General features: G+C 34.9%; 4 protein-coding genes and 1 non-coding gene across 5 annotated transcripts; 3 read left to right on the forward strand and 2 right to left on the reverse strand.

Moving 5' to 3' along the window:
- LOC116137909 (protein PAM71-homolog, chloroplastic-like) lies at positions 1-7,292 on the forward strand. The gene is given in 11 exon segments (XM_031423605.1): positions 1-335; positions 1,042-1,201; positions 1,940-2,123; positions 2,685-2,709; positions 2,712-2,731; positions 3,612-3,708; positions 5,671-5,834; positions 6,060-6,125; positions 6,492-6,542; positions 6,650-6,754; positions 6,842-7,292. Coding segments are annotated over 11 exon segments (1,056 nt in total). The 5' UTR covers positions 1-217; the 3' UTR covers positions 6,908-7,292.
- A 340-nt stretch (positions 7,293-7,632) lies between these two features.
- On the forward strand, positions 7,633-10,070 carry LOC116137916. The gene is made up of 4 exons (XM_031423613.1): positions 7,633-7,953; positions 8,048-8,084; positions 8,166-8,287; positions 9,541-10,070. Exons 1-4 carry the CDS (start codon positions 7,675-7,677, stop codon positions 9,601-9,603), a joined length of 501 nt encoding a protein of 166 aa, XP_031279473.1. The 5' UTR covers positions 7,633-7,674; the 3' UTR covers positions 9,604-10,070.
- Positions 10,071-10,316: 246 nt separating this feature from the next.
- LOC116137915 (beta-glucuronosyltransferase GlcAT14A-like) lies at positions 10,317-15,511 on the reverse strand. Its single transcript, XM_031423612.1, has 4 exons — positions 14,601-15,511; positions 14,363-14,438; positions 14,123-14,238; positions 10,317-10,866 (listed from the first exon to the last, which is right to left on the reverse strand). The coding sequence occupies exons 1-4, from the start codon at positions 15,175-15,177 to the stop codon at positions 10,379-10,381; spliced, it is 1,257 nt and encodes a 418-aa protein (XP_031279472.1). The 5' UTR covers positions 15,178-15,511; the 3' UTR covers positions 10,317-10,378.
- Positions 15,512-16,668: 1,157 nt separating this feature from the next.
- Positions 16,669-16,740, reverse strand: TRNAM-CAU. The gene has a single exon. It is a non-coding gene; the product is annotated as a tRNA-Met (tRNA).
- A 5,227-nt stretch (positions 16,741-21,967) lies between these two features.
- On the forward strand, positions 21,968-22,336 carry LOC116137877 (protein PELPK1-like). Its single transcript, XM_031423579.1, has one exon. It carries the CDS (start codon positions 21,968-21,970, stop codon positions 22,334-22,336), a length of 369 nt encoding a protein of 122 aa, XP_031279439.1.
- Positions 22,337-26,895: the final 4,559 nt, after the last annotated feature.

The following is a 26,895-nucleotide window of genomic DNA, read 5'->3' on the forward strand; positions in this document are numbered from 1 at the left end:
AGCTTCCGATTTTATCTCCACTATACACGTGGCAGCCAGCTAAAGCCCCAGCCTTCAAAGCTAAACTGAACTAAACGCTTTCCAGCTAATTCACCAAGCGAAGAAGCTGAGTTTGGTCTCTCGTTATCCGTTTTGAAGATTTTGAAAGCCAAAAACAGTTTTGCATGGAAGTGAATTGAAATGAATTTATGAACCCCTTTGTGTGAAAACGAAAAATATGCAGAATTTGGCTCTCAGTAAACCATTGGTTTCAAGAGGGAAACATCCCTTGTTACTTCTTGTTGATTCATTGCCATCTTGTGCTAAGTTATCTACAAGTCCCCTTTCACGTTCATGTAAGTTCTATTTTATCTTTATTAAACGGTTTCTTTAGTTTTTCTGCTTTAAATACAATGTCAATTGGGTGTTTATGAATTTTTTTGGAGAGTATGTTTAGCATTAATTTACTTTTTGATGGGTAAATTTGAAGTCAGTAAACCATAGAGGAACTTTACTTGTAGTCAGTTAAGTATTGTATGACATTTTTACTTGATTTAGATGAGTATTCTTTGAATTTGAGCTATCTGGGTTGAGGGATTTAGAGGCAGCTGAAATGTGGGAACACTCAAATCACTAAAAATAGGCAATTTTAGTTTACTTCAAGTTAATGCTTATACATTCCAATTCTCCTCAGAACATATTCTTGCATAAAAAGTTAACAAGTTTATGAGTAATGCTACACATTCCAAAAGTTATCCCAAAATACACATTACAAGTGATGTGTCATCTTATCTGGCATTGCAATATCATTTACCAAATTACCACTTCTTTTACACATCAACACCACATAAGATTACACATCACTCGGGATAAGAATTTCGGATTAACTTTTGGGATGACTAGCATTATTGTGAGTTTATTCATCCTGAGGTTTTACTTATTATATGTGGACTCGCCTCTAATGCTATTACTTTCTAATATATATTCAATTCTACTTGTTCGCAATCTATTTGGCATTTATGGTTGTTTAGCATTGCAACAGTATGAGTAACTTATTTTTAGTAAGATGTAGAGAAATATCAAGGTTGAACTCTGCATGTGGCAACGTCAGAGCCCACGCGTCTAATGTTGGTCTTGGATCTGGGGGCTACGAAGGCAGGGAGGAAAATGACAATCAAAAGATCTTTGTCAATGGTCCAACCAGTGACGGTTCATCTGACAAGTGAGTTACAGTGGCCTGAATGATCTTTTGATGCTAGAAGATAGTAAATTCATATGGTTTAAACATTTAAAATGCCATTTCCAGTAGTTTTAATAATATCTCAGTATGTAGATTTAATTGTAAAAGTGGTCATGAAAGCATAATTATCCTGGATGTTAGTTGAACTTCGAGGGCATGTTATGAATTGCAAATGGATAATATAACCTGCAACAGAAAATTAAGGATCAAAAAGCTTATCTTAAGCTTCTAATTTACCATTTTTTTTAAATTCCAGAGAAGTGATCTAGTTATCTTGCTGCCTTTGTATTAGTTTCTTCTTCTACTCTAATCTAATTGTTTTTTCATTTTATTTGAATAACTTGGAATTAGCCCTCCTTAGATGGTTCTATATTTCCCTCTGTTGAAGAGATGGCATAGATGTCCATCATTGCCAAAACTATGAACATTTTAAGATTGTAAATTTTCTGACCTCCTGCAGTTTACATTTGTCCAAAACATCTATAAGATTTAGTTTGTCTTCAACTCTTCCATATGTATGTTCAGATTAGGCTACAGTTGTAGTTTGAGTTCATGAATTCAGTGAAACTTGACTTTTAACTTTCAAGTGCACTTAAATGCCAAATCCATTTGATAAAAGAACTATTGAAAATGATCTTATATGTCATCAAAGTTCATGCAATTGGACCCCAAGAGATTGCCTTCAATCCAACTCATGTATATATTTTAATGGATTTGCAGTCAAAAGCCTCCCAGTCGAATTCCATATCCTCTCTCTATTGCTATTGTGCTCTTTGGCTGCACTTTAGTATTTTCATTGATTGCCTTTGTGAAAGGAGGACCAACATTGCTTCTAGCTGCAATCGCAAAGTCAGGGTTCACTGCAGCATTCTCATTAATATTTGTTTCTGAAATTGGGGACAAGGTAGCTAATTTACCATATAAAGTTCATATTATCTTTGTTCGTCTACTATTCTAGCCACTTGGAACTTTTTCTGGTATATGTAAACTCTCTGTGTGTGTTTCTTTTTCTTCTTCATTGAAAAATGCTTTTATAAGTGTATTTGAACCATTGATTATTTATCTTAATTTTTTGGAATTGTAAAATTTAAGATTTCACTCTTTTGAAGAACTCCATAGTTGTTTCTCATTAAGTAAAATGAAACTCTGATCCTTGTGGCACAGAAGGTTGAACTACAAACGAACATATTTTTGAACACTTGCTGCCGGCTTTTCTGATTTGAGTGGGCTTCATCTGTTTTACAAATTGCAAAGTCTTTTGTTTGATATCCAGAAATAAAAAAGAAATGAAATGTTTACTACTAGTAATTGCCATTACATTTGAAAGGTTAAGCATTTGAATTATTTTGTGAAAGCTAATTTCTCATGCTTGGTGAGTTTCCATTAATCATTCTTTCTATATAATATCTAGACCACTATTATATGTGCTCTAGAATTTGAAATTGTGCCTTTTTGATCTTTCCAGACATTTTTCATTGCTGCACTCTTGGCTTGCAATATGAGAAAGGATTGGTATGTTTTCTTCTAATCTTTTTTATTCTCTGCAGTTTGTTCGTTCGGTTTTTTGTTTTAGATAACTAACATGGTCTCCAAAGTTATATTTGGAAACCTACATGTTTCTTCTGGTAAAAAATCTGAGGATACTTTTGTTTTTTTCTGTAATATAAATCATTTAAATACTAAATGAGAGTGGAAAATGTCACATAAAAATATGACCACATGTTGACAATCAAATCTACAACCTTATAATTGTTTGTGCATGATATACTTTACGGAGAAAGAGATTCATAGCAACATGCTTAATCACTGCCGTCGTTTCCAACTGTCAAATTTTAGTACTTGCTCATTCCCAAGTTCCTCAAAATCACTGGAGAACATTTTTCTGGATTCCAGTTTTTTCGCTGAGGACCTTGGTGTTCGAAACAACTGAAATGAACAAGAATTATTTGAAATGCTCACTTTGAAGTGGTTTACTAGTATTTCTATTGATTGATTTGCATTCAAACTGATGATTAGTTAGTTTTTGCATAGGTGTCCCACGTCCACCATTGTGTTTAAAAGAATTATGCCAGGCCCTGATAGTTTAAGAAGTAGATTTGTTCACTTGTTTGATTCATTTGGGTGAAGTGTCATTTGGAGTTTTGGGTTGATTTAGTCTTGGTTTTATGATCTAGCTTTTGAGGTTGTTTTTTCTGGATAGCTCAACTTCAGTTAGCTTTCTATATTTAGACCTATAGAGATTTTTAGACGGCCTTTTTTTTTTTATAGCTTCACTTCAGTTAGCTTTCTTAGTTTTTGTTTTTATGTCCACATCTTTGGCATCCTGTAGGGCTATATACTTGTTGTTTGGGACTAAATTTTGTTCTCACAATGTTTTTATGGAAATGACAAGGTTCTTCTGGGATCAATGGGTGCTCTTGCGCTAATGACAGTTCTATCAGTTATAATTGGAATAATGTTTCATTCAGTACCTGCTCAATTCCAGACAAGTAAGATTAATTCTTGCCTCTTCTTCTGAACAGATATGCTAATATTTATATGTCTGTTACTATTTCCGAGGAAAATATTTTGTATTCCAGCATTTGGGTTTCTAAATGGTAAATTACCGGTTTAAATTGTGCCTTAGCAATTTTTTTAACTTCCAATGCTTGACAGGTATTGGTTAATCATTCAATTTAATCAGTAGTCAAAGCTTAATAGATTTGTATATGGTTCAACTAGAGGACCCCATTGAGTCCCCATTAGTTTGTATTTATTAGTCATGAATGTTTTCTTTTACCTGAACGACCTTAACCTAGATTCTTTGCAGCTACTTGCTCATCTGCCTTTTGCTCCTTTCTAGTGCAACTATTTTCTTTGATGCTCATTGAAAGTTAATCTCAGCCACAATATCCCATCTTAGCCTCCACCAGTGCAACCTCTAGGTTACTAAGTATATGGAATCATTCTAGAACAGGTAAATTTTCAACATGTAAATTTGATGTACCTCCTCTGGTTACAGAAAGATTCCCCTGGTTTAGAAAAAAGCCAGAGATCTCTTACAAGACTTCATGAGAGATTTATGATGATTCTCAACACTTAAAGGGAGGTATTTGCTATTTTTCTAATCAAGGGGCTTGCTGTAATTAGGCCATATTGCCAAGAAGGTCAATGAAATTTTAAATGTTATCAGAACTTATCTCTGGCTTTAAAAAAAAAAAAAAAAACACTAGCAGCTAAGTCATTCCTCTAAATGCCCTTTACTTTATACTTTGTATCACATTCAATAAGTAGTTTATACCAAGGAATTTGCATCAACCTGGAAAATTGAGGGCCCTATCTGAAAAAAGGTATTGCCTACGAAAAGAAACCAATATGTGTTTTAATTTTTTACATGAAATGCCTGTGCCATGTCCATTTTTGTTGGGCTACAGGTATTATGATACTTTATCGGCTTGTGATCTAACGGTATGTATTGGAAGACCACTTTGCTTATTGAAAGTTTTGTTGCATGGTATGTTCATTCTAGTATGTTGTTATGTGAAATTGTGCTACCCAGTTTGATTGCAAACACTAGTTTCCAGCTTCTGTAACCTTCCTACACGTTGCCTAAGGGTATGAATTTCAGTTGTATATTGATAGGAATCCACTCCCAAATTGATAGGAATTGGACTAGACAGTGGACCTTTGATAAGAATTGGGCTGCCACTCCAAAGTGATAGGAATTGGGGCTAGGTAGTGGGCCTTTGATAAGAATTAGGCTGGGCAGTGGTCCCTTTGTGGGCTTGGATAGAACTCTCCTTGGAAAACCGGCCACATGCCTACCCATTTTTCCTCTCAATGTGGGATCTTAACATTCCCCTACGCTTCGAGACCTAACGTCCACGTTGGCCCACTCTGGACGGCTTCACCTTTTCCCTCTCAATGTGGGATCCTAACATTCCCCTCCGCTTCGAGACCCAACGTCCACGTTGGCTCACTCTGGACGGCTTCACTCTGGGTGGCATACTCTGGGCCACTTATGACCTTTCTCTCTTGGCCTACTCTCCCAGGTCGCTTGGGCTCGGGCGGGGTTTCTCTCTGATACCATTTGATAGAACCCACTCCTAAATTGATAGGAATTGAGCTGGGTAGTGGGCCTTTGATAGGAATTGACCTAGGCAGTCCTTTTGTGGGCTTGGGTAGAACTCTCCTTAGAAAACCGGCTTACTAAGGGAGGGTATCCAAGCCCTTATAAACCACATGCCCACCATTTTTCTCTCTTAATGTGGGATCCTAACATATATCAACGTGTGCTATGATTCCACTTATTAGATAATGTATGTTACCTAATAAAGAGAAGTACAAAAAACTTTCAAATGTTGGTGCATTCCATATATACAATGTCCAGCCCCTTGAAAAATAGACTACCGAGTATATTTATTTAGAAAATTTTCATGTTCATGTATTAAGTCTTCTGGTCTTGGGGACAGCGTTGCCAATTGGAGAATATGCAGCTGTAACCCTATTGATGTTTTTTGGCCTCAAATCAATAAAAGATGCATGGGACCTTCCTTCAAATGTAGCTAAGAGTGGCGACAAAAGCGGCCCTGGGCTGGATGAATTTGTTGAAGCTGAGGAACTTGTGAAAGAGAAGGTAATGTTCTAATTTTAAATCTATCCTGGTATTTTATTCAGAAATGAATTTGTCAGTTTTATGAGTGCATGTTTTCAAAGTGCATTATCTGAGGTATGTGGGAGAAATTGCTCTTTGGTTCTTACTGAGCATCTCATTCTATGTCTGCCTGTCTATTTGAATGGGTGTCTGTGTTGGTTTAAATTGAAAAAAAATAACAATGGACTGTGTCTTCAATGTCTTCAGGTTTCAAAACGGCTTTCCAATCCACTGGAGATAATCTGGAAGTCATTCAGTCTTGTATTTTTCGCTGTGAGTATCTTGTACCTCTGAATTGCTGCAATATTAAGTATCGGGTGAAAGATGCTGGCATCAAGTTTTGTTTCCTTCTATCAACTTTAATACAAAACAAACATACAGCTCATTGGTTTAGTCTTCTCTCTTCTGGAAACAGCCATTGTAGTGTCACATTATACTGGAGTTTGCTCCTGTCATTTAATACAAAAAACAAATTTCTTGTGAATGCTTTTATTTAACAAACAAGGCAAGTAGTCTCTTTGTGTACAGTCAATAAAGGTGGTACAGGGCATGCACATGTACAAGGTTTTATTCCCTGAATTATGGATTCCAAATATTAGCATATTTTGATTATTTTATTTTATTTTATTTTTTTCCCAGGAATGGGGGGATCGCTCTATGCTTGCAACAATTGCTCTTGGTGCTGCACAGGTGAGCGTCCCACTTCTGAGAACTTAAACCATATATACCACACCGTTTTCTTCAACAAATAACTGAATGTACCTTAACTGCTTTATTCCTGCCTCTTCTTTCTACAGTCACCTTGGGGTGTGGCTGGTGGAGCAATTGTTGGACATTTACTTGCAACATCTATTGCAGTTCTAGGGGGAGCTCTTCTTGCCAACTACATTTCTGAAAAACTGGTAAGAGCTCAAAACCTTTTCCTTGTTTATTACCCTTAACGAAGCTTAACTTCAAATTTCATGCAACTCTGCTTTATTTTCAATCAGGTTGGCTACATCGGTGGAGTGCTGTTTCTTGTTTTTGCCGTGGCCACATTTTTTGGGGTTTTCTAGTTAGTTCTTAGGAATCTATGGAAAATGAGAAAGATTAGTTTCGGAGCTGTTGATAGAGATCTGACAGAATTAGTTACTACAAAAAGAGGTGAAGGAGCTTGGAATCAATCTAGTATGGAGTTTGTCAGCTATGTGTGGAGTATATTTGTACTTCAAAAGCCTCAAGGCTGGTGCCTTGTATATTATCCCTTCTTGTAACAAAAGAGTTACCTGAAAAGTTACAAAGAGAGGAATCTAGATGATGTTACAAAATGGGTGAAACAAGCTTTACCCCCATGTCCAACCATTTTTTCTGTGTCTTGACAATAAAGACTTGATGATAGTTCCAAGATATGGATTTGTATTTGCAACAGATTTTACAAAAAGACAAATGTGTTATATTTAATCTTTTTTTGGTTCTTACTTTATTACTAATGTGTTAATATTATTAAAATAGAGCAATGAACAAGTTTCTTTATCAGTCAATAGAATCATAAACCAGAAAACAGTCGTTCACAGGGTCTTACGATTATGATTACAACTTCTGCAGTAAATAAAAGCTAGTTGGAATTATCATTGCTAATAGAAATTGTGCTAAGTGCTAACATGAACTGTTGACCTTTAGTTATATTTTGAAATAGAATAATAAAAAAAAAAAAAAAAAGGCCACTATCTTCCTGACGCTCTGCTGGTTGGTCCAGAAGTTGCCACGCACCATATCCATCCATTTTATGATCTTGTTATGTTAACACTATTATGTTATAAGCTCGACATTAGAATTGGTGTTGATGGAGCCATTCCTTCTCCATTGTCCCCATTATTGTACACCCAACAAGGTCTTATCAACTTGTCATAAGTATGACGTCTTTAACAAATATCCAACTCACGACTGCCACCTGAAAAATCCCGGGAGGAAGCCATTCTTGTTGAGTATAAGTGGTGATAGCAGGAGATTGTTATCAAGAACAGCAGTTTCAACAGCAGGAGGAGGAGGAGGAGTTCCACTTCCACCGCTAGATTTGACTGAAGATAACGTTAGACAAGTCATAGCCGAAGCTCGCGTTGAGGCAAGTTACTTGTTTTAGATATTTGCTTCATTTTCTCATTTACTATGCTATAAGAAAATGAACAATGAAAGAAACGTTGTGCTCGTTATTGCAGCTGGCACAGCTCTTTGACACTTCTGTGGGCATTACAGGTGATGAATCCTTAAGTTTTTATGTGATTATTATATGCATATTGTTCTGGTGAGATTAAAAGAATAATAGAAATATTATAGGAGTTGTTGAACTAGCTGAATTGGATGGACCATTTGTGAAGATTAGTCTCAGGGGTCGGTTTTGGCACAAACGTTCCACTGTTGTTGCCAGACTTGGCAATTATTTGAAGCTGAGGATCCCTGTAAGTCTTACTATCCCGTACTTCTTCGCATTGATAATCCTTTCGGGCCGTTTGAATACGAGGTATATAAGATAATGGGATAATCTTTATTTATTTTGGCAAGATTCTTGTGTTTGATTTGTAAGTAATAAAATTTTACGATAATTTTTTATTGTAAATAGTGTTTACTATTAGTAATGTAGGAGGTAATCTTATTACCTTGTTAGAGGGTATTATTAAAACATTACTAGGATAATCTGATTTTTCTACCCATTTTACCTTAATTAAAAACCATTTCGGACACAATTACCCTCAAATGTCTATCAAATAACAATTACCCAGCCCCCGTATATTTGAGAAATTAGCTAAAACACTCCAGTGATACAAAAGTTTAAAAGTTCACAAAATACCTCCAGCCAACCAAGACCATCACCGACCATGACTCACCACCACCGATCGTCTGCGTTAGTCTCCGTAATGGTGCATGACTGGTGGGATCTGGTCGGTCGTGCGTCGGTAAGACCTTTTTCGGCCAGATCTGACGTTTCTATGGCTATTTCAGGGCCAAAGATGTGGCTATGAAACGGCCACAGAACTGACAGTGAAATGGCCGTTCTCTAACCATGGATTTGTGATCTACGGCCATTTTCGGCTTTGCCGATGCACAACCGGCCATATACAACCAATCATGCACCATTTTGTCGATTGCCGGCATCGGCCGACGGTGGTGGCTGGCAGTGGCTTGGGGTGGATGAGGGTGATTTTGCTATAAATTAAAGTTTTACATGGTTGGGGTGTTTTAGCAAAATTTCAAATGTAGGGGGTTAAAAAAATGATTCAAAAAATAATTATAAAAAATACTATCATATTAATATTTTAAAAGGAAGACAATTTAGTAATATATATAATATACCCACCCATTTATTCTCCCAACCAAACATATTATTTACCAATTTATTCGAAATAACCAAACACATTTTCTAAACGTTCCTAGAAATCTTCAAGGTAATCTTTCTTTCCGTTTATATAATATATCTCTATAATAAAAAATTATATGATCTAAATGCCCCCTTTGTGTTAAATAATATCAATTGGTGTCAGTGTCACCTGATGGATTAACATCCGAAAAAATACATTGTACCAATCTAACCATTGACAGAAACCCTAAACTGAAATGCCAAACATGTCATTGCTTGCAAATGGGTTCTTACAATCGTTGATCCGAGAAATAGTGTTGATAAATACTTAAATAGCAAGTTATTCTTGTGTTGCAGGAAATCTTGGAGGTGGATATTGAAGATGAGAAACAATTGGATGACAGTCCAGAAAACTTTTGAGCATTCAATGCTGTTTTCTTCAAATGTTAACACTTCCATTTGCATTTAGTCCTCTCAGGAAATTCAGCTTTTACATTTGATAGCAATGTCAACAAGAGTTCATTCCTGAAGCCTGAAGGTGCATCAACAAGGCCTTTTAAGAACTTAGAACGAAAGTGTACAGTTGTCTTGGACTGGCCAGTTTTGTTCTGGCGATGCTGACGTTTTTCCAGGAATGTTTCTAGTTTTGCAACCAGTTGATTAAGAAAAATGACTCTTCGACGCTACCCAGTATGAAAACCATATCAATCTATAACTTTTTGCATGAACATACTAAATACAAAACAAGTAAAATACATTTAATTACAAACACTACTAACTGAGCCTCTTGCCAATGCTGAAGGGGATTTTGTTTCCATTTTTTCCTCTAGTTTCGGTTGATAAGTTAAACACTTGAAATAATCATCAGAACCATTCCAGAATTACATACATGTTGCAAAATTTTAGAGCATGCATTGCAAGTTCATTACGTAATACAATTGGATCTTTCTCGGTGGAGCATCATGGAAATAACCTCTTTTGCAACGAAACACAGATCTGTTTTTCGGTCTAGATAATCTCACACTGAATGAGCTGCAATTTCGTTTTGTTGAAAAATAAGAGGCTGATTTTAATTTTTACAAGCTTTGAAATGGAAGGGAAGCTCAAATCTGGTCAAGTTTTTTTCCTATTCATTTTTTTTTTTTTTTTCTATTTTTTTTTCACCATACTATTTGGTGGGATTGTGGGCTAAAGATCAGTCAAGCATACATGACCGAGACCGAAAATTACCATCTGAGAGCAGATTAACCAGACAATTCTCAAGTCTTCTTGATCCCGGACCAGGCCTCAAAACATCAGCATCACCCCAAACTGAACATGTGTTATTCCCAGACTCACCTAAGCACCATCCACCAGGCACAACTTGGCCAGGGTTACGATTTAAAATTTCTGCGTCAATGCGGTCCAGCAACGGATCATCATATTGGAATTGCGAGGCAAAGACTGCTCCACTCTGAACCATAGAATCAAACTCAGTGGAGGAATTCTCAAATGCTACATGTAGCAAGTTGTGGTTAATGACAGTCCTGTTGAACTGATGAGAATTACAAAGGATGGTAGGGAAATAGTTGGGAAGGGAATGAGGTGTGTTTGATAAATACATCAGCAGAGTCCTTGGAAGGTTGTCAGTACCCAAAATACAGAATTCCATAAAGCTACGACTCAAAATAAAAAACGATGAACCTGCAAGAGAAAAAAACATCAACTGTTAGTTGAACATCTTCAATTGTCAAAGAAGAAGTCTATCATTAAAGGGTGACGATGGATGGTCATCTGGCCCAAAATTTTGTCATGGTTATACAGATTTCCATAAGACGAAATGACTCCGTCAATAGGGATGAAAATTTAAATAAGTTCCATTCAGTGCTAGTCCATCACGAGTTACCCATGCTATAAGAATATAAAGGGTAGGGAAAGATTAATGACATCTTGGTAAACAGTGTAGCATTTCAATTATCCATGGTCTTAAACCTGCCAGAGGCCAACTTTCAAAGCCCAAAGGCAGTGATTACCTATCTTTCCACAGAAAAGAACATGAGTGGTGGAATCGGACATGGCTCAAGGAGTGGAACCAACAAACTTAAAAAGAAATATAAGGATTCCCTGCACTGGCATTCTGTTTGAAAGACAACATACATCACAGCATATTACCTTTTAATCCTGATTTGAACAATGGTACACCATATCAATCCACCCTATTGGCATTAGTAATGTTACCAAATGAGTGAAATGAACTTATTAAATGCATAAATGTAGCTCAGTGTTTGCTGATGTCTTGAATAGTAATCATGTGCAAATAAAGGAGGGCAGTGATAATCACCAAATGATTTATTTGCTTCCATGGTCATTTAAAGTTAATATAATAAACACCTTGGTGTAAAGATAATGAAAGCAAAAAACAAAAAAAAAAAAAACAAAAAAAAAAAATCACTCGTAATAATTCTTCCAATAACTACAAGTTTTCCCTAGAAGCTCCATGGACTTTAGATATACATTCAACAGTGGTAATTCAGCAGTAGTAACACTCCATGAAAACAACAAAATTTGCCACCTGGGATTCTAGAATTTGAAGTTTCATTTTAAACGTGTAGCTAATATACAGGAGAAGTCATATGGCTAAACAAATTTTAATTCCGAGGATAACATGGAAAACATCAGCAGGTATAAAGAACAAAACTGCACTAGTGTTAAAGTAGTATGTGTTTAGCGAGGAAAGATTACAAATATTATGAGCATAATACTATACATATATCCAAGAGTTTGGTCAGGCATCATACATTGACCCATGATTATAAATATAGGCTCCTAGAATTACCAAAAAGAATTAGTATATGGAGGTACATTAGAGGTTACTGAGAGCTGATAACTTCATCTCTATAAAATTCAGAAAAAGAAGAGAAATAATCTATGGTTGTCAGGTACATCATTAAGAAGTGAGCTAAAGTGAAAGGGTTCTAAAATTTTGACCACAATCAAGGTAGGATCCTTTTAGGCAACAGATTTTTAATTGCACCAAGGATGCCTTGATGTGTATGCTACAGTGTATGGTCTCAAAAGTGTGTAGGTATTCTACAATAAACCCATTACGTTAAATGTGCATACTTTTTCCTGGACAGAGTTCTGTGGTTTCTTCTATTGTATCTCATGTAAATCTTGTGTCTTGGTGCTTTCATGATTTACTGTTTCATATTGATGAATGATTTACTTTCAGGAGCTATTGTTATACTTGCTATAACAGGGTTAATAAATTAGATTCTACTGCTAAGTTTTCATATTTAAGCTTTCTTAGATCAGACCCTATCCCTTTGCGATTGAGTAATCTGATAGATTGTCCTTAGACACGCAAGAACTTTCAACCCAATCTTGGATTTCCCATTCATCTCTGATTAGTGCTAGCTTTACTCTAGATTGACAATTGACAACTAGTGTGGTAATTATTAGCCACAAATTTAGTTACACCATTCTCATACTATAACCTGACTATGACTTATTAAGCTTAAATTGATAGGTAATAGCCCGACAATAGTATCCAAGCTCTGGCATACCACCCACAAAAAGACCATAGCTTATTATATTGAAATTAAAAAAAATAAGGGAATTAAAACACATGACCACTTTGTCGACTTGGCTTTAATAATATTTTAAGTTACAACTTGGTTAAGCTAACAGGTTAATTCCCAATTATAGTCATTAATTTCTAACTTACTCATAAAAGCAAGGTGAAGTGTACTGATTAGTTTTGAGCTGATAACTGCTTCAATTGCCTAATGCTCCAAGTGTGACTTTGTGTCTGGGACAGTAAACAGTTAAATGAACTAGAAAATCAGAAAACATCAAACAGACTCCTTTATGATTAACTCCATCAAATTTGAGCATCATGGTTGCCGAATCTACCAAATACAACCTCATATTGCTGCGAAAATTTCTCAATCACTATCTTGACCTCCCCTTTGCTTTTTCATTTAAACATGCAATTTCCTTGTCCCGTTTAATCACTCAAAATGAAAATTCTAGATGTACAGTGGAATCACTTGATCTAAATTAGTAAATGTAAGATAATGCAATTAAAATTTCTCTCCTGTAAGCATTAAAAAGTTGTTCAATTCACAACTTTTCCAGAAACTTATTGCCAAAAATATTTCAGAATTCGTAATCATGTCCAAAGGATTTTTATGCTTATTGTTTATTGCTCATTAGCCCTGCCCAAATTTCATCACCGAAACAGAATGCCAGACCAAAAAGGATAAAAAGCTCATTAAAGAAAGAGAAAAGAAAAAATACACCCCTGAAAACAATTTGAAAGTTTTGGGAAATTCCCGTTTTGGAATTGCTCAGATACAAAAGCCACTAAAATGCGCTTAAAAAGCACTGAAAAGTTGAAGGGATATGCTTAGTTTTGAGTCAGAACTGCTTCAAGTGCCTATTGCTCCAAATACAACCTGAGTCTGGAACCAGTAATCAGTTGAATGAACTTAGAAAATCACAAAAAACCAAGTTTGACTCCTTTATGTGCAACTCCATCGAACATCATCAGCATGGTTGCTAAATCTACCTAATTATACCATTAGTGCTTCCTCATGCTGCTCCACAAACATCTAAGTCACTATCTTGACCACCTGCTTTCATTTTCTTTTCAATTTGCAGTTTCCACGTCCCATTTAACTAGACTCAAAACAAAAATTCTATTTAAACTGGATAACCAGTTGGTCTAAATAAGTAAATATAAGATATTGCAGTTAAAAAATTGCTTCCTAGTAAGCAGTAAATATTTGTTTCATTGCCAAAAAAATTCAGTCTTGGTAATCACGTTCAAAGGATTTTTATGTCTACTTTTTAGTGCTCATTTGCCTACTCCTACATTTTCCTCACCAAAACAGAATGCAAGAACCAAAAGTATTATAAAGCTTATCAAGAAAAAGGGAAAAGAAAAAACACACACCTGAAAACAATCTGAAAGCGTTAGGCAAATCCCGCTTTTGAGTAACATAAAACATTGCAGATTTCTCAGTAAGATAAAGCCCTGGATCAACAATTATCCGCCTCAATTTACTCGACCTATAACACCATAACACATTCATATCACTGAGAAACACTTAAACAACAACCATTATATCATTATCAGCCAGCAAACCGAAGAAAACAAAACCACAAATCAGAAAAGTTAATTTATGGATCTTACTCTCTCCAGCCAATGTAGCTGGTGTGATTCACAAAGTTCAGTTCTTTAGGTAAATACGACAATATATGAAGAAGATCTGCATAACCCACAAAACAAACTCAAAATAAAAAAAACCAATTAAATGTGAATTTGTTCAGAAACCCGATTAACCAAACTAAAAATTGGTAAAACCTGTAAATTTAAGACAATGCCACCAAAAGTAAAGCCAAAAAAAAAAAAAAAAAGATAAGAAAAATACCATCTTGTGTAACAAGCGGATAATCAGCAGCATTTAAATTGATAAACCAATCCCAGTTCTTAGATAACTTCAACAGTATCGATGCCGCATGAAGGACTGAAGAAATCGTAGAACTCCCACTTGAGTAACTAAAATCAGCTTTCCCAATCACATCCACGTTCTGTGCAGCTCTAAAAATGGGCACCGATTGCACCGTTATAGCCAAACGATCCCGTTCAGTTTGCGGAGCGGAGCGGTCCAAATGGAGCAAATACTGGTTCTTCGGATGGTACGAAGCGAACAAGAGCCTAAGGATCCGACCCGAGTCGCCGCATCCCCCGGAAATGAAATACGCGACCGAAGGAGGAGCGGGATCGGAGGGGATCTTGGAGGGAAAAGTGGGTCGGGTAGGGAACAAAAAGGGGTCGGGTTGGGCCTGGACGGGGGCGTGTGAGGTGGAAAAATAGAGGGAGAGAAGGAAGAGAAGGAAGAAGAAAGAGGTGGCGATGATGATGGAGCGGGAAGATTTGGCTTGTTCACGGAGGGAGGCGGCTAACGGCGAAGGCGGGGGCGGTGTAGGGGGGTGTTGCTTGAGCATAGCTTGATTATATTATGTTTGATTTTAGTGGTTCTTTTGAGATGGGTGGGACAAGGCGGGGGGTTTGGTGGTGGTTGCTATCGTTGTTGGATTCGTGTTGAGATGGTGTCGATGTCAGAGAAAGAGATTAGATTACAATTAAAGAATGCTAAAGTGTGATTGTAATGGTGATGGATTGTGTGTGAATGGGTGAAAAAGGATTGTTGCAGTTGCAGAAACGAATTTTGTCTGCATAACGGCTCACCTGAAGCATTGTTTTCGTAATGGATTTCATGGTTGTAGTATTGAGGCATAGATCTGTAGCATGTTTCATTCATGTCAACATAACGTTTGTCCTAACAGTAACATATTATAACATGAACGACCTTTTTATTTTTTGATATATTGTAGTAGGAAATGATATTTAGCACTTACATTTTGTCAGAATAGTCCTTTTATTTGACAAGTTTACTAATTGTTACATTTATAATATTTGTTATGTATATGAACTCTAACCCTTTCTTCTCCTATTTACTAGTGCTATAAACCTTATTTATTTATTTATTTATTTTATAATCGGGATGTTCGATCGCATCTTAACTAATTTTTTAAATCTTTAAATACTGTATAAGTCCAAAGAACCAGATAAGTGATAATGCAAAAAAATCAAAGTACTATAAACCTTTGTTCTAAAGTACACTATACACATGCATGTAATCTACAAGATATAGATGTTTGGTCTAAGGGCACCAAACACGTGCATGTTGTTCATATGAAATTCACCATACATCATTCAAATGTTTATTACATGAAATTCACCATACATCATTCAAATGTTTATTAATTCATAAGTAACTTAAATATACACATTTACCGAAACAGAGAACACAAAGCACTAACCTTTATGAAGATAATCAACATCTTCATTAAAGACGTGGGCAGAAAAGGATAAATTGATTAAAAAAGCAGGCACTGTATATGCATATCTGTTTGCATTTGCAATGCAAGTGTAATCAAACAATTTTAACATTAAAAGGGTAATTTTAGAAGTCTAAAAAAAGAAAAATTAAAAAGACTAAAACAAAAGGTGGGGTTATCATTTCCCTACATCAAATTGTGATGTCAACGTGGTAACTTCATATATATATATATATTGCTTGTAATATGAGGTTTTACCTATAGATAGACAAAGTTTTGGAAACAATCTTATGCAAAGATAATATTAATAAACCATATATACCAAGAGTTTTCATATTTAAGTAAATCTATATAAAGAATGACCTGCATATTAGTAAGAATATCACAAATTTATTTAGAGTGCCTGCAACTTTAGTACAAAGTTTTTATACATGTTGTTCACGAATTAAACCTCAATTATCAACTCCAAATTATTGGTAACTTGAGCCCAGTTTGGGTTTGGGCTAATAAGTTCGGCTCTAAACGACATTATATTGGCAAAACATTGGCTCAAAACGGCATGAAAAATATAGATAAAAATTTCGGAAGCCACTCTATCAGAGCCAGATTTCGATCCTGGGACCTGTGGGTTATGGGCCCACCACGCTTCCGCTGCGCCACTCTGATTGTTGAAATTCTCTCAAACTTAATTTATTTATACTATCCAAATCTTTCGGACAGTAATGTTTCATATAAAAGTCATTCACTTCGATAAGAAAATAATAAAAACACCCTTACTATTATCATAAACCCCTTTTTTTTAAAAATAAAACTCTCATTTACAAAATTTATCAAAAATCCCCTTTAAATAGTGTTTTTAATAATTTCCTAAAAAAATATAAAATAAATTTAATGCTTACTCATCTCATAAGGAATTAAAATAAACCCTTTAGGGGCTGTTTGGTTGGGGGTTATTCCCTATAATTGAGATAATGTCATCTTATATTATTTACATTATCATGTTTGGTTGTCAAGTAATATGAGATTCTGGTAATCTTTCAAAACCAATAGTAATCACTTTGGTTATATAGGTGGTCATCTGAATACCACATTTTTCTTAAGTATTCTGAGATTACTTGACAATCTTATTTTTGTTACAATTTTACCCTTTATTAATAAAATTTTAGGACAGTAATGCCCAAGTTATCTAAACAATTTACAATAAATTTATGGACAATTTTAGCCTTATACTCAAGACTTCTAAGACAAAACTACCCTTGTACTTCAACCAAATTACCTAAGAACACAACCACTCCCAACCACCACCTCAGCTACCTAAGAGGACTGCTGGCCATCGGTAGTCATGGAAATGATGCACAACTGGTTGTGATTGGTAAAACCGTTTCACAGCTAGATTTGTGGCCATGATCCATGGTAAAAAACGATATTACTGGTGCACGACCGGCTAGATCCGACTAACCGTGTGCTATTCAGGCGACTATTGGCGGCGATCGGCAATCCTGGGAAGGTGGCTGGGGTGTTTTTATTAAGTTTTAACTTTTTTGGTTGCTGGGGGTGTTTTAGCTAAATATAAAATGTTGGGGATAAATAATAAAATACAAATTAATAATGATAGTAAAAATAAGGACAATTTAGTAATCTAACCCTAAAAATAATATACCCACAAATTTATTCCTCCCAACTAAACATGTCAATGTAACATACCCACCAATTTAATCCTATCTAACCAAACATATTTTTAATAAGATTCTCATTAATCTTCAAGGTTATCTATATTTTCATTAATATAGCATTTCTAGTAATACAATATTCCTTGAACCAAATGCCCCCTCAAAAGTATTAGTATTCTCCTTAAGGTATTTTTGTATTTTTAGGGGGGCGTTTGGATCATATAATGTTTTATTATAGGTGTATATTATATTAATGGAAATAAAGATCACCTTGAAATTACTGAGAATGTTTAGAAAATGTGTTTGGTTGGTTAGAATAAATTGGTGAATCATATGTTTGGTTGGGAGGATAAATTGATGGGTATGTTATATAGATTACTAAATTGCTCTCCTTTTTAAATATTAATATAATAGTATTTATTATTATTATTTATTTATTTATTTTTGAATCATTCTTTTAACCCCATACATTTGAATTGCTAAAACACCCCAACCATATAAAACTTTAATTTGTAGCAAAATCACCCCCACCCACCCCAAGCCACTGTCGGTAGCTAGCCACCACTGCCAGTAGTCGATAAAATTGCGCACGACTGGCCGTATATGGTCGGTCGTGTGCCGAAAAAACCGGAAATGGCCATGGATCACAAATCCATGTCTGAAAAACGGCTAGATCTATAGGTATTTCGTAGCAAAAGATGTGGCTGTGAAACGGCCATAGATCTGATAGTGAAAAGGCCAGATCTTTGGCCATGCCATTTTACGGTCACATCTTTGGCCGTGAAACTACCATAGAGAAAAGGCCTTACCGACGCATGACCGGTTAGATCCCGTTGGCCATGCACCATTACGGGAACTAACACTGGTGGTTGGCGGTGGTGAGTCATGGCTGGCGGTGATCTTGGTTGGGTGGGGGTATTTTGTTAACTTTTAAACTTTTTCATGGTTGGGGTGTTTTAGCTAATTTCTTAAATGTAGGGGGTTGAGTTATTATTATTTGGTAGACATTTGAGGGCAGTTGTATCCGAAATGGTTTTTATTTAACGGCAAAATGGCTAGAAAAATCATATTACCCCGATAATGTTTTAATAATACCCCATAACAAGGTAATAAGATTATCTCACACATTACCATCAGTAACCACTATTTACAATAAAAGATTCTTGTAATATTTTATTACTTGTAAACCAAACACATGAATCTTACAAAATAAATAAAGATTACCCTCGTTATCTTATTTATCCCCGATCCAAATGCTCTCTTAGGGGTATACAATCCCTTTCCAGGCGGAATGACATTTTGACCTTGTTTCATTCCCTTGTAAGATTGCTTATTACAAAATGCATCCACTATTATTGAAAGTTATATACCACTTATGATAATAAGACAAACCATCCTAAAAAAATGCCAAAACCCTTCTAAAAGTATCAAACAATCTACTACAAAAATATAAAAAACCCATGATAAGAAGTTATTTAATACTTTTTAATAATAGAGAATGCGTTTTAAATTAAACGATCTAACTGGGGGTAAATAAGATCCCTAAACTATCGCAAAAAAGATGATTTGCTCACCTTGATTTAAAAACACATAACGTTACTCTCATCTTTTAAATTCAAATGTTAACTTTAACGTTAAAAAAAAAAAAAAAAAAAAATTCTCATCAATTTGTATAAAATATATATCATCAAACAAACAAAAACAAAACTCTATACAATCACTCTTTTACACCTTATAAATACAAAACCCTACAACTAAAAATAAAAAATAAAGAAATTAATTCAAAAAGCAATTCCTTCACCACTCTCATAGGTCCTCTTTTCATTGCAAGTTTGGGTGCTACAATAGCTATGGTGTGTGGCTAGTGGGGTGGCAGGAAACAGATGGTTGCAGGGTGTAGGATGAAAGGGGATGAAGGAGGTGGTTGTGGGGGGTGGGGAATGTTTTTCTTTAAAACTTTTTAATTTTTAGTTTTATTTCATCAGTTCAAATTTTTTAATATTTTAATAAGGTTAATTAAGTTAAAAAGTCAGATGAATAGTTTGAGACTATGTTTAAATTAAATCGAGAGATGAAGTTGGATTAAATTAGGATTAATTGGAACTAATTTCGATTAGAATAGTGTTAGATATACAAACTATTGATAAAAGTTATTCACTACCTATAAATTGATGTGATAACCTTGCATGTTTGATATGTAATATCTTTTTATTTAATTAGTTTATCTTTAGTCCAAAGTCACCCAATCGTTTTAAAATATGTTAGTTTGTATGAGGGAATAATAATTTTTTATTTTATTCAATTTATCTTTGGTTCAAAGTCACCTAATCATTTTACAAGTACACGTCTGTTTGTTTGAGGGAATATGTATTAGAAGTTTGTACATAAATCATTACTCTTTCTATTAATGCGAGTAATATTAATTTTGGATTAATTTAAGATTAAGGAAAATAAAAGTTGAAAATGGTAATTTAATGGTCAAAGGAGGTCAATTATTCATTTAGTTGGATGAAGACTAACGTTAAGGGTGATGTTGTGTGTTTTTGAAACAGGGAGAAATCTTAATCTTTTGTGATAATTAGGGGGTCAAAATCTCATTCAACCTACTTTTCAATTTGAACAAAGAGAGAATTTGAAGAAGGTGGAGTGAGGAATGGAATAGAGGGAATATTACTTGGGGATGGAAGGCATGGTTGGAAGGGGTGGGATAGTGAGCTTTGGAAGAGAAGGAATGGTAGGCATAGAAGGAAGTGGTGGCAATGTGGGATTTGGCAAAGATGGTTATTGTGTGGTTGGCAAAGATAGATGACGAAGAATAAAATGTTGTCAAAACAACAAAAATAGATAAGATGAAGAAATTCCTGGAGGCCATTCTTGAGCCAAATCTTAAGCAATGAAACAAAGAGTTTCTTAAGATTTGAATAGTGAAAGCAAAAGGACTAGTGTTGTATTTTTATACTAGAAACCTCTGAGGCTAGGTCAATATTAAGCAAAAGGACTAGTATATGGTGGAAAACACCATTAATTAGTTCACCGTCTCATCCAGCCTACATAACTAAAATGTCAAATGCATGTAGTTGTGGTTGGTTTGAATGAGTTTATTAACTATAATTTAAATGGATTTATGATCATATGGATACGCACCTTATTTGGCCTGAACTCGAAAAAGCTATTGGTTCATCAGTTGGTAATTAATTAATATTTAAACAACAAATATTTTTCCTGTGGGTTGGATCTATTCTTCATTGGATCTTCAATAGTAATTTGCTAATTAATATGGGCGTCTGTCGTTCACTAACTACTATAATCCTCCATTTTAAATTTTACTATTGTTGCTTCATGTATTTGTATTTTATCTTTCTTACTACCTATGAATTAATCTTCTTGATCCAGACAGCTGAAGGAACACCTAGGCAGTTACGTTAACCTTGTTTTAATTGTTATATTAATTCTATTTTTTTTTTCTCGAAATATGCTTTAATTATTTTAGACCCCATGCTCTTATCAGTAATAAATTCAATTAATTTTTAATATTACAAGGTTTCTTAGTTTTTTATTATCAATTATTGTTTATATTCTCTGACGAGTTGTATTCTAGATTTTTTTTTTTCCATATTATTACATAAAAATTAAATTAATGGTTATTGAAAAGAGATATTATACACATAACTTATTCGCACAATCTCGATGTTATAGCTAACAATTGATTAGCTAGTAATAAGTTTTACTTGGGTCTTATTTAATAAATTATGTTTGACCAATTACGAGCTTCTATGTTGAGATTAAGAGAGAAAATTTGTGAGAAGAGATTATAAATATAGTATTACTCTATTAAATATCATACACTTAATAAACTTAAATTTCTCCTATACGATGACAAGTGCTCTTTAAACAAAATGAATTTTATTTCTCCAAAGATGGCAGATAATAGCACTCAAATCTAGCAATCAAATCTATACGTGCACGACAATACTAGTGATGACGATGTAAATCTAGAATTCGAAATACTTCAGGTGAGAAGTTGAACTAACTACAAGATACAAGATGCAAGATACTTGGTTTTTTATTTATTCTTTTTGGTCTACCAAATTAACCCCCTGTTCTCCACTTCCCACATCCATAAAAAGCTTCCTTTATTTCACATGAAAAATCATTCCACAAACTCATCACTTACGACCTTTTCAACTCAAGCCTTCTACCATTCTCCATAATCAATTTCAAAAATGGCCAATCTCCGTATCCCATCATTTATCTTACCAATTCTGCTAATCTCTTTATCTTCATTTAGCTACAATGCTAATTTGGTGGGTGCTCGTCAACTTTTGGAGACACCATTGCCGGATTTGCCTAAGCCTAAATTGCCCGAGCTACCACCATTGCCTAAGGTTGGCTTGCCACCAAAACCTGAACTGCCTGAGCTTCCAAAGCCTGAGCTCCCCAAAATTCCTGAGCTCCCTAAACTTCCTGAACTGCCAAAGCCTGAGTTGCCAGCAGTTCCTCATTTGCATAACCTTCCTAAGCCTACATTGCCCAAGGACTTCCCATCGTCCCTACTCACTCAACTAATCCTTAATTACTCTCTCTCTCCTTGAATTACTGCCTACTTCGTTGTTATATACTTGGATCATCAGATTTCAATCGTGCATGCATTCCAACGTACTGTGGTGTCTTTGTTTCAGGTGTTTACTTTTGACCAGATGATTTATGCACTTTAAGTTGTTTTGGTGCACTTGGTTGAGCTTAATTTCCTGTGTTGGGCGTGTCACTTCTTGTATTTCTCTGATATTATGGTGATTTCTGAATGTTCATTTATCAATGGTACTTAAGTAGTTTAATGTTTCTCTGGCATATAGTATTTTTATGAATAAGAGAAAGCCGTCTCGACTAACAAGTCTGAAATTAAGCATAATATATTTGTTATTCGATTAATTTGACATTAAACAAATGAATTGAAAAGATATATTTAAAAAATTAAATCATGCTAATACAAACTTGCTTATAAAAATTAATAAAACGTATTTATTAAATTAATAAAAATATGACAATACATATGACTCCTTAGAGTTAGGGACATCATAAGACAACGGAAACAAGGTTGTGCTTCAGAAATCTCACGAAAAGTTTAAAAGTATTTTCTATCATCACCCTAACTAATTGTAGAAGTAATCTAGGTTTTAAAACTCGGAGCGAACCGGTTGGTCAGACCGGTTCGACTGAACTTGACAGACTCTCCGGTTCGGTTCAAGTTCCAAGGGGATTTTGCTATATTTCAAATTTATAGGGACTAACGTAATTTTTAGGAGTGTTTTTGCAATACTTTAGGGACTAATTCTAATATTTTGGGTATTTTTACAATAAATTAAAATTCAAGGGACTATTTTGTACTTTTAGGAGTATTTTTAATATACTAAAGTTTAAGGGACTAATTTATAATTTTTTGAAATACTTTTGTTCTTGACGTCACCAATCCAACCAGTTGGACCGATCGACTCGTGACCCAATCACCTTGTTGGGTCTCACAACGGGTTGGGTTTCAAAACAATGGAAGTAATTGATTCACTTGCAAACATGCCTAGTTTGTTTTAAGGAAATTCTTTAAAAAAAAAAAAGAAAAAAAAAAAAGAGTTTTTCCAGATAAATTGGACTAATATAATATTGAATTCTAACGTAAACTTTTAGGTGGAATGATAACTACACACCCATATTTCAACTAAATAAAAGAAAAAATCCAAATTTCAGCTGGCCTATTGAACTAATATTTACTTTACATTAGACAAATTAAAATTTTCAAAAGCAACCAGATAACAGACCCGACTTTAATGTATAAGTGATCCACCCTGCAATAAGTTTCAATCAATGGTTATATTATCTTTGAAAATAAATTGCATGTAATTCATTAATATGATCTATCCATCCTGAATATGGGTAAAGGATGGACTTTACAACTCTTGACAATCAAAGAAAAGATTTTAGAAAATAACTATCCTCTCATGATAGTCTACGAATGTTAAGTTGACATCCCATATAAAAATTTAAGTTTATAGGTGAGGGCTCAACATATATTAGACCAATACGTCCTCTCACTTCAAACTTGATTTTTTTTTTTCATTTTCTTTATCTAGTTTGTATGTGAAAATTCGAACCTGAGACCTTTAGCTTTGATACCATATTAAGTTGTCATCTTACCTAAAAGCTTAAACTTGTAGGTGAAGGCTTAACATATATTAGACTAAATTAAACATTGAAGAAGATTTTTTTGAAAAAAAGTGGATCAAAATATACTTTCTCATTATAATATTTAATTCAGCCACAAACTAAATTAATTGTTGTGTGCTAGAGATTGTTACATCTCTAAATGCCTCATAAACTCCAAGATATAAAAGGAGGCATAGAACGATAGCTACACGAGCAAGATGTTCTTCACATATGGGTAATCTAGTGTGGCCGACCATTGAAAGGGGTAGCATTATTATGCGTTTAGCCCAATTAACCCTTCGTAGCTCTCGCCATAGCGAGAAACAGGAGCTAATCCATCCACATAGATTCTTTCAATCATTCCATACACGAGTAGGCTAAGGGAATCAATGATTAGGAATTTGACCCGTTTGTTGACTCGGTCAGGGGGTCATGTCACGGGTTGATCGGTTGAATTGGTCTGACTGATGGGTCGGATCAATGACATCATCATTCTAACGTTAATATGATGAAATAAATAAAAAACAACTCAAAATTTTCAAAATTCAATAAAAGACTAAAACATACAACAACTAAGAATGCATAACGATAAAGAATAAAAAGTACACCTAAATAAACGGCCAGCCCCCTTTAGACCCCAAGGGACAAAAACATACCTGGACTACTGGATAGGCCATCCTAATAAGGATTGACCTAAACAAAAGCAGAAGCCATTTACAAGAACTAGCCACCCCATGGACAAGAAAACTATACATGGGAGAACAAAATATCCACAAAGATGAACCCAAACTACATAACCAATTCCCATAAACCACAAACGGAAAGGGACAGAAAGGAAACTACACAAAAAGCCCCAAAACTACACAGCCAAGTTGTATCACCCCAATCTGCTCAAAAACTTCCAAGCTGCAGTGGCAGCCAAAATCACCAAACCTGTCTCTACCAAGCTCATGAAGCCACACAATAAAAACTCCAATGCTGCAACACGAAATAAACTTTACAATGATCATCCTAACAGAACAAAAAACTCTCCCCAGGAGAACCAAAGTAGCAGAAAAAACAATCCACACAAGAGTCCACAGCGGAAGGGACCTTCCACACACCACCTGTACAAGGATAAGAAAATTAAATCATCACACTCCTCTCAAAGAGAGACCTGCACCTCCGCCTAACAGCCCTCCCCTGCCTCACACCAACAAGAAAACACACCTCCCGCCCACCTTAAACCTGCACGAGCAAGATCAAAACACCACACACACACATTCCTAGGCTCCTTACACACAACAGCAACTAAAAGCCCCCTATCAAACCCACGATTCCAACTTATTGTTACTCTTCTTGTTGTTGTTGGCGGTGTTGTTTGTGGTAGTTATGTTGTGGTAGTTATGTTGTGGTGGCGATGGTTGTGTTGGCGACAGTTTGGTCACCAGCAATTTTAGCAACAACAACCATAGGATAAAAAAAAGGTATAAAATTTTGAATGAAAATTCAACAAAACAAAACAAACGAATCAAATAAAAACTACAATCGAAGAATTCAATCGAGAGATAAGAATTGAAGACAAAGAATGATGATTGATTGAACATAGAGGAATGGCGGTTGAACACAAAGGGATGCGAAGATGAGAAGAAGTGAGAATTGGCAATCGTAAAAGCAAAAATGAAAATATGAAATTTTGGGGATTTTGTATAAGCGAACTGGTGTTCTGTCAAGACTGGTTGGAGGAACGGTTTGCTACTATTCTGCCGGTCAAACTCCGGTCCAATCTGGGTGTATACATATATACGAGTTTATTTATTGACTGGACCAAATAAGAGGCCGGTCGACGGTCGAACTGGCAGGTCCTGGCCAGGTTCATAATCATTGTAGGGAACAATTCCTCTAGGTTTTTGCTAAGAAAAAGGTGTCTCTACAACTGGTGATTGGCAAGAAAGGCGTTAGTGATTCAACCCTAATCGGTTAGAAAATGCCATATGTCACTCTTCCACTCGGATATTTTTCAATAGCTTCAAGAAATCCAAATACTATATAAAGAAAATGGCACTCCCTTCTCAAGAAAGTACACTATTCAGTACTACTAATTTTCTCTTTGAGATAGGATTTTGGTATGTAGCAGAGAACCTTCTTCTTTGTTTTTTATTGGTCAATAAGTCTAGGGGAAAGATCTTGCTGTAGAACCTTACAATGTGCTCACTAGGAGCATATTCATCTTACTCATTGTTCACTTAAGCGTTGGAGAACCCATGCCGACAAAACCTCTTCTTAGTTGAGTTTTTGAATATTTTTATTCGTTCTACAGATCTTGGAGTTGTGTAAGATTGGTTTGGTTAAGAGATGAAAAGCTTAAGCTTTGTGTTCGCGAATTTTTTACTAATATTTTGGCTTTAACATTAATAAAAACTGAATTTATTATTCTTCCTTTTTTTTAATACAACCATTATTGTAATCAAAGAAGCTGGAGATCTAAAAAATATATATCCATCAGGTCATTTGAAATAGATTAAAGTTATGAAGATCTAGAGAGCAAAGAATAATAGATCTAGAGAGCAAGGAATACTGAACATCAAAGGAAAATATTGTGATTTTTATTAACTAATGGGGAAATATAAGTTAAAATTAAAGGTTGGAATGCATGGAGAAAAAAGCATTTGGTGCATGTAATACTAAAATATATATTAGGATTTTGCAAAAAAATTTCAATTAGTTTGAAAACACAAGATAGAGCTGTTACCTAAGTCCTTAGCAACCTTATAGACTTTTAATTTAAGAGAAATAAACAAAAGAGTATCACACTAAAGCAAAAAAAAAAAAAAAAAAAAAAAAAAAAAAAAAAAAGAAAGGCCAAGGAGATATTTAGGGTTCTTAGAAATCTTTGATCTCTACTCCAAAATTGATATCATTTTCTTATTTGTTGCCTTGTAAAAAATTCAATAATCGTTTTGACTTCCTTAAACAA

The sequence above is a fragment of the Pistacia vera genome, unplaced genomic scaffold (genome assembly GCF_008641045.1).
Source record: "Pistacia vera cultivar Batoury unplaced genomic scaffold, PisVer_v2 Contig337, whole genome shotgun sequence".
NCBI lineage: Eukaryota > Viridiplantae > Streptophyta > Magnoliopsida > Sapindales > Anacardiaceae > Pistacia > Pistacia vera.

Excerpts from the sequence above, each read along its gene's own strand:
- LOC116137916 (XM_031423613.1), top strand. The coding sequence starts at position 7,675 with ATGGAGCCATTCCTTCTCCATTGTCCCCATTATTGTACACCCAACAAG. Across the intron at positions 7,954-8,047 it reads TAGCCGAAGCTCGCGTTGAG|CTGGCACAGCTCTTTGACAC; the intron begins GCAAGTTACTTG and ends TCGTTATTGCAG. Across the intron at positions 8,288-9,540 it reads ATTTGAAGCTGAGGATCCCT|GAAATCTTGGAGGTGGATAT; the intron begins GTAAGTCTTACT and ends CTTGTGTTGCAG.
- LOC116137915 (XM_031423612.1), bottom strand. The coding sequence starts at position 15,177 with ATGCTCAAGCAACACCCCCCTACACCGCCCCCGCCTTCGCCGTTAGCC. Across the intron at positions 14,439-14,600 it reads TCCGCTTGTTACACAAGATG|ATCTTCTTCATATATTGTCG; the intron begins GTATTTTTCTTA and ends TGGGTTATGCAG. Across the intron at positions 14,239-14,362 it reads AGCTACATTGGCTGGAGAGA|GTCGAGTAAATTGAGGCGGA; the intron begins GTAAGATCCATA and ends ATGGTGTTATAG.
- LOC116137877 (XM_031423579.1), top strand. The coding sequence starts at position 21,968 with ATGGCCAATCTCCGTATCCCATCATTTATCTTACCAATTCTGCTAATC.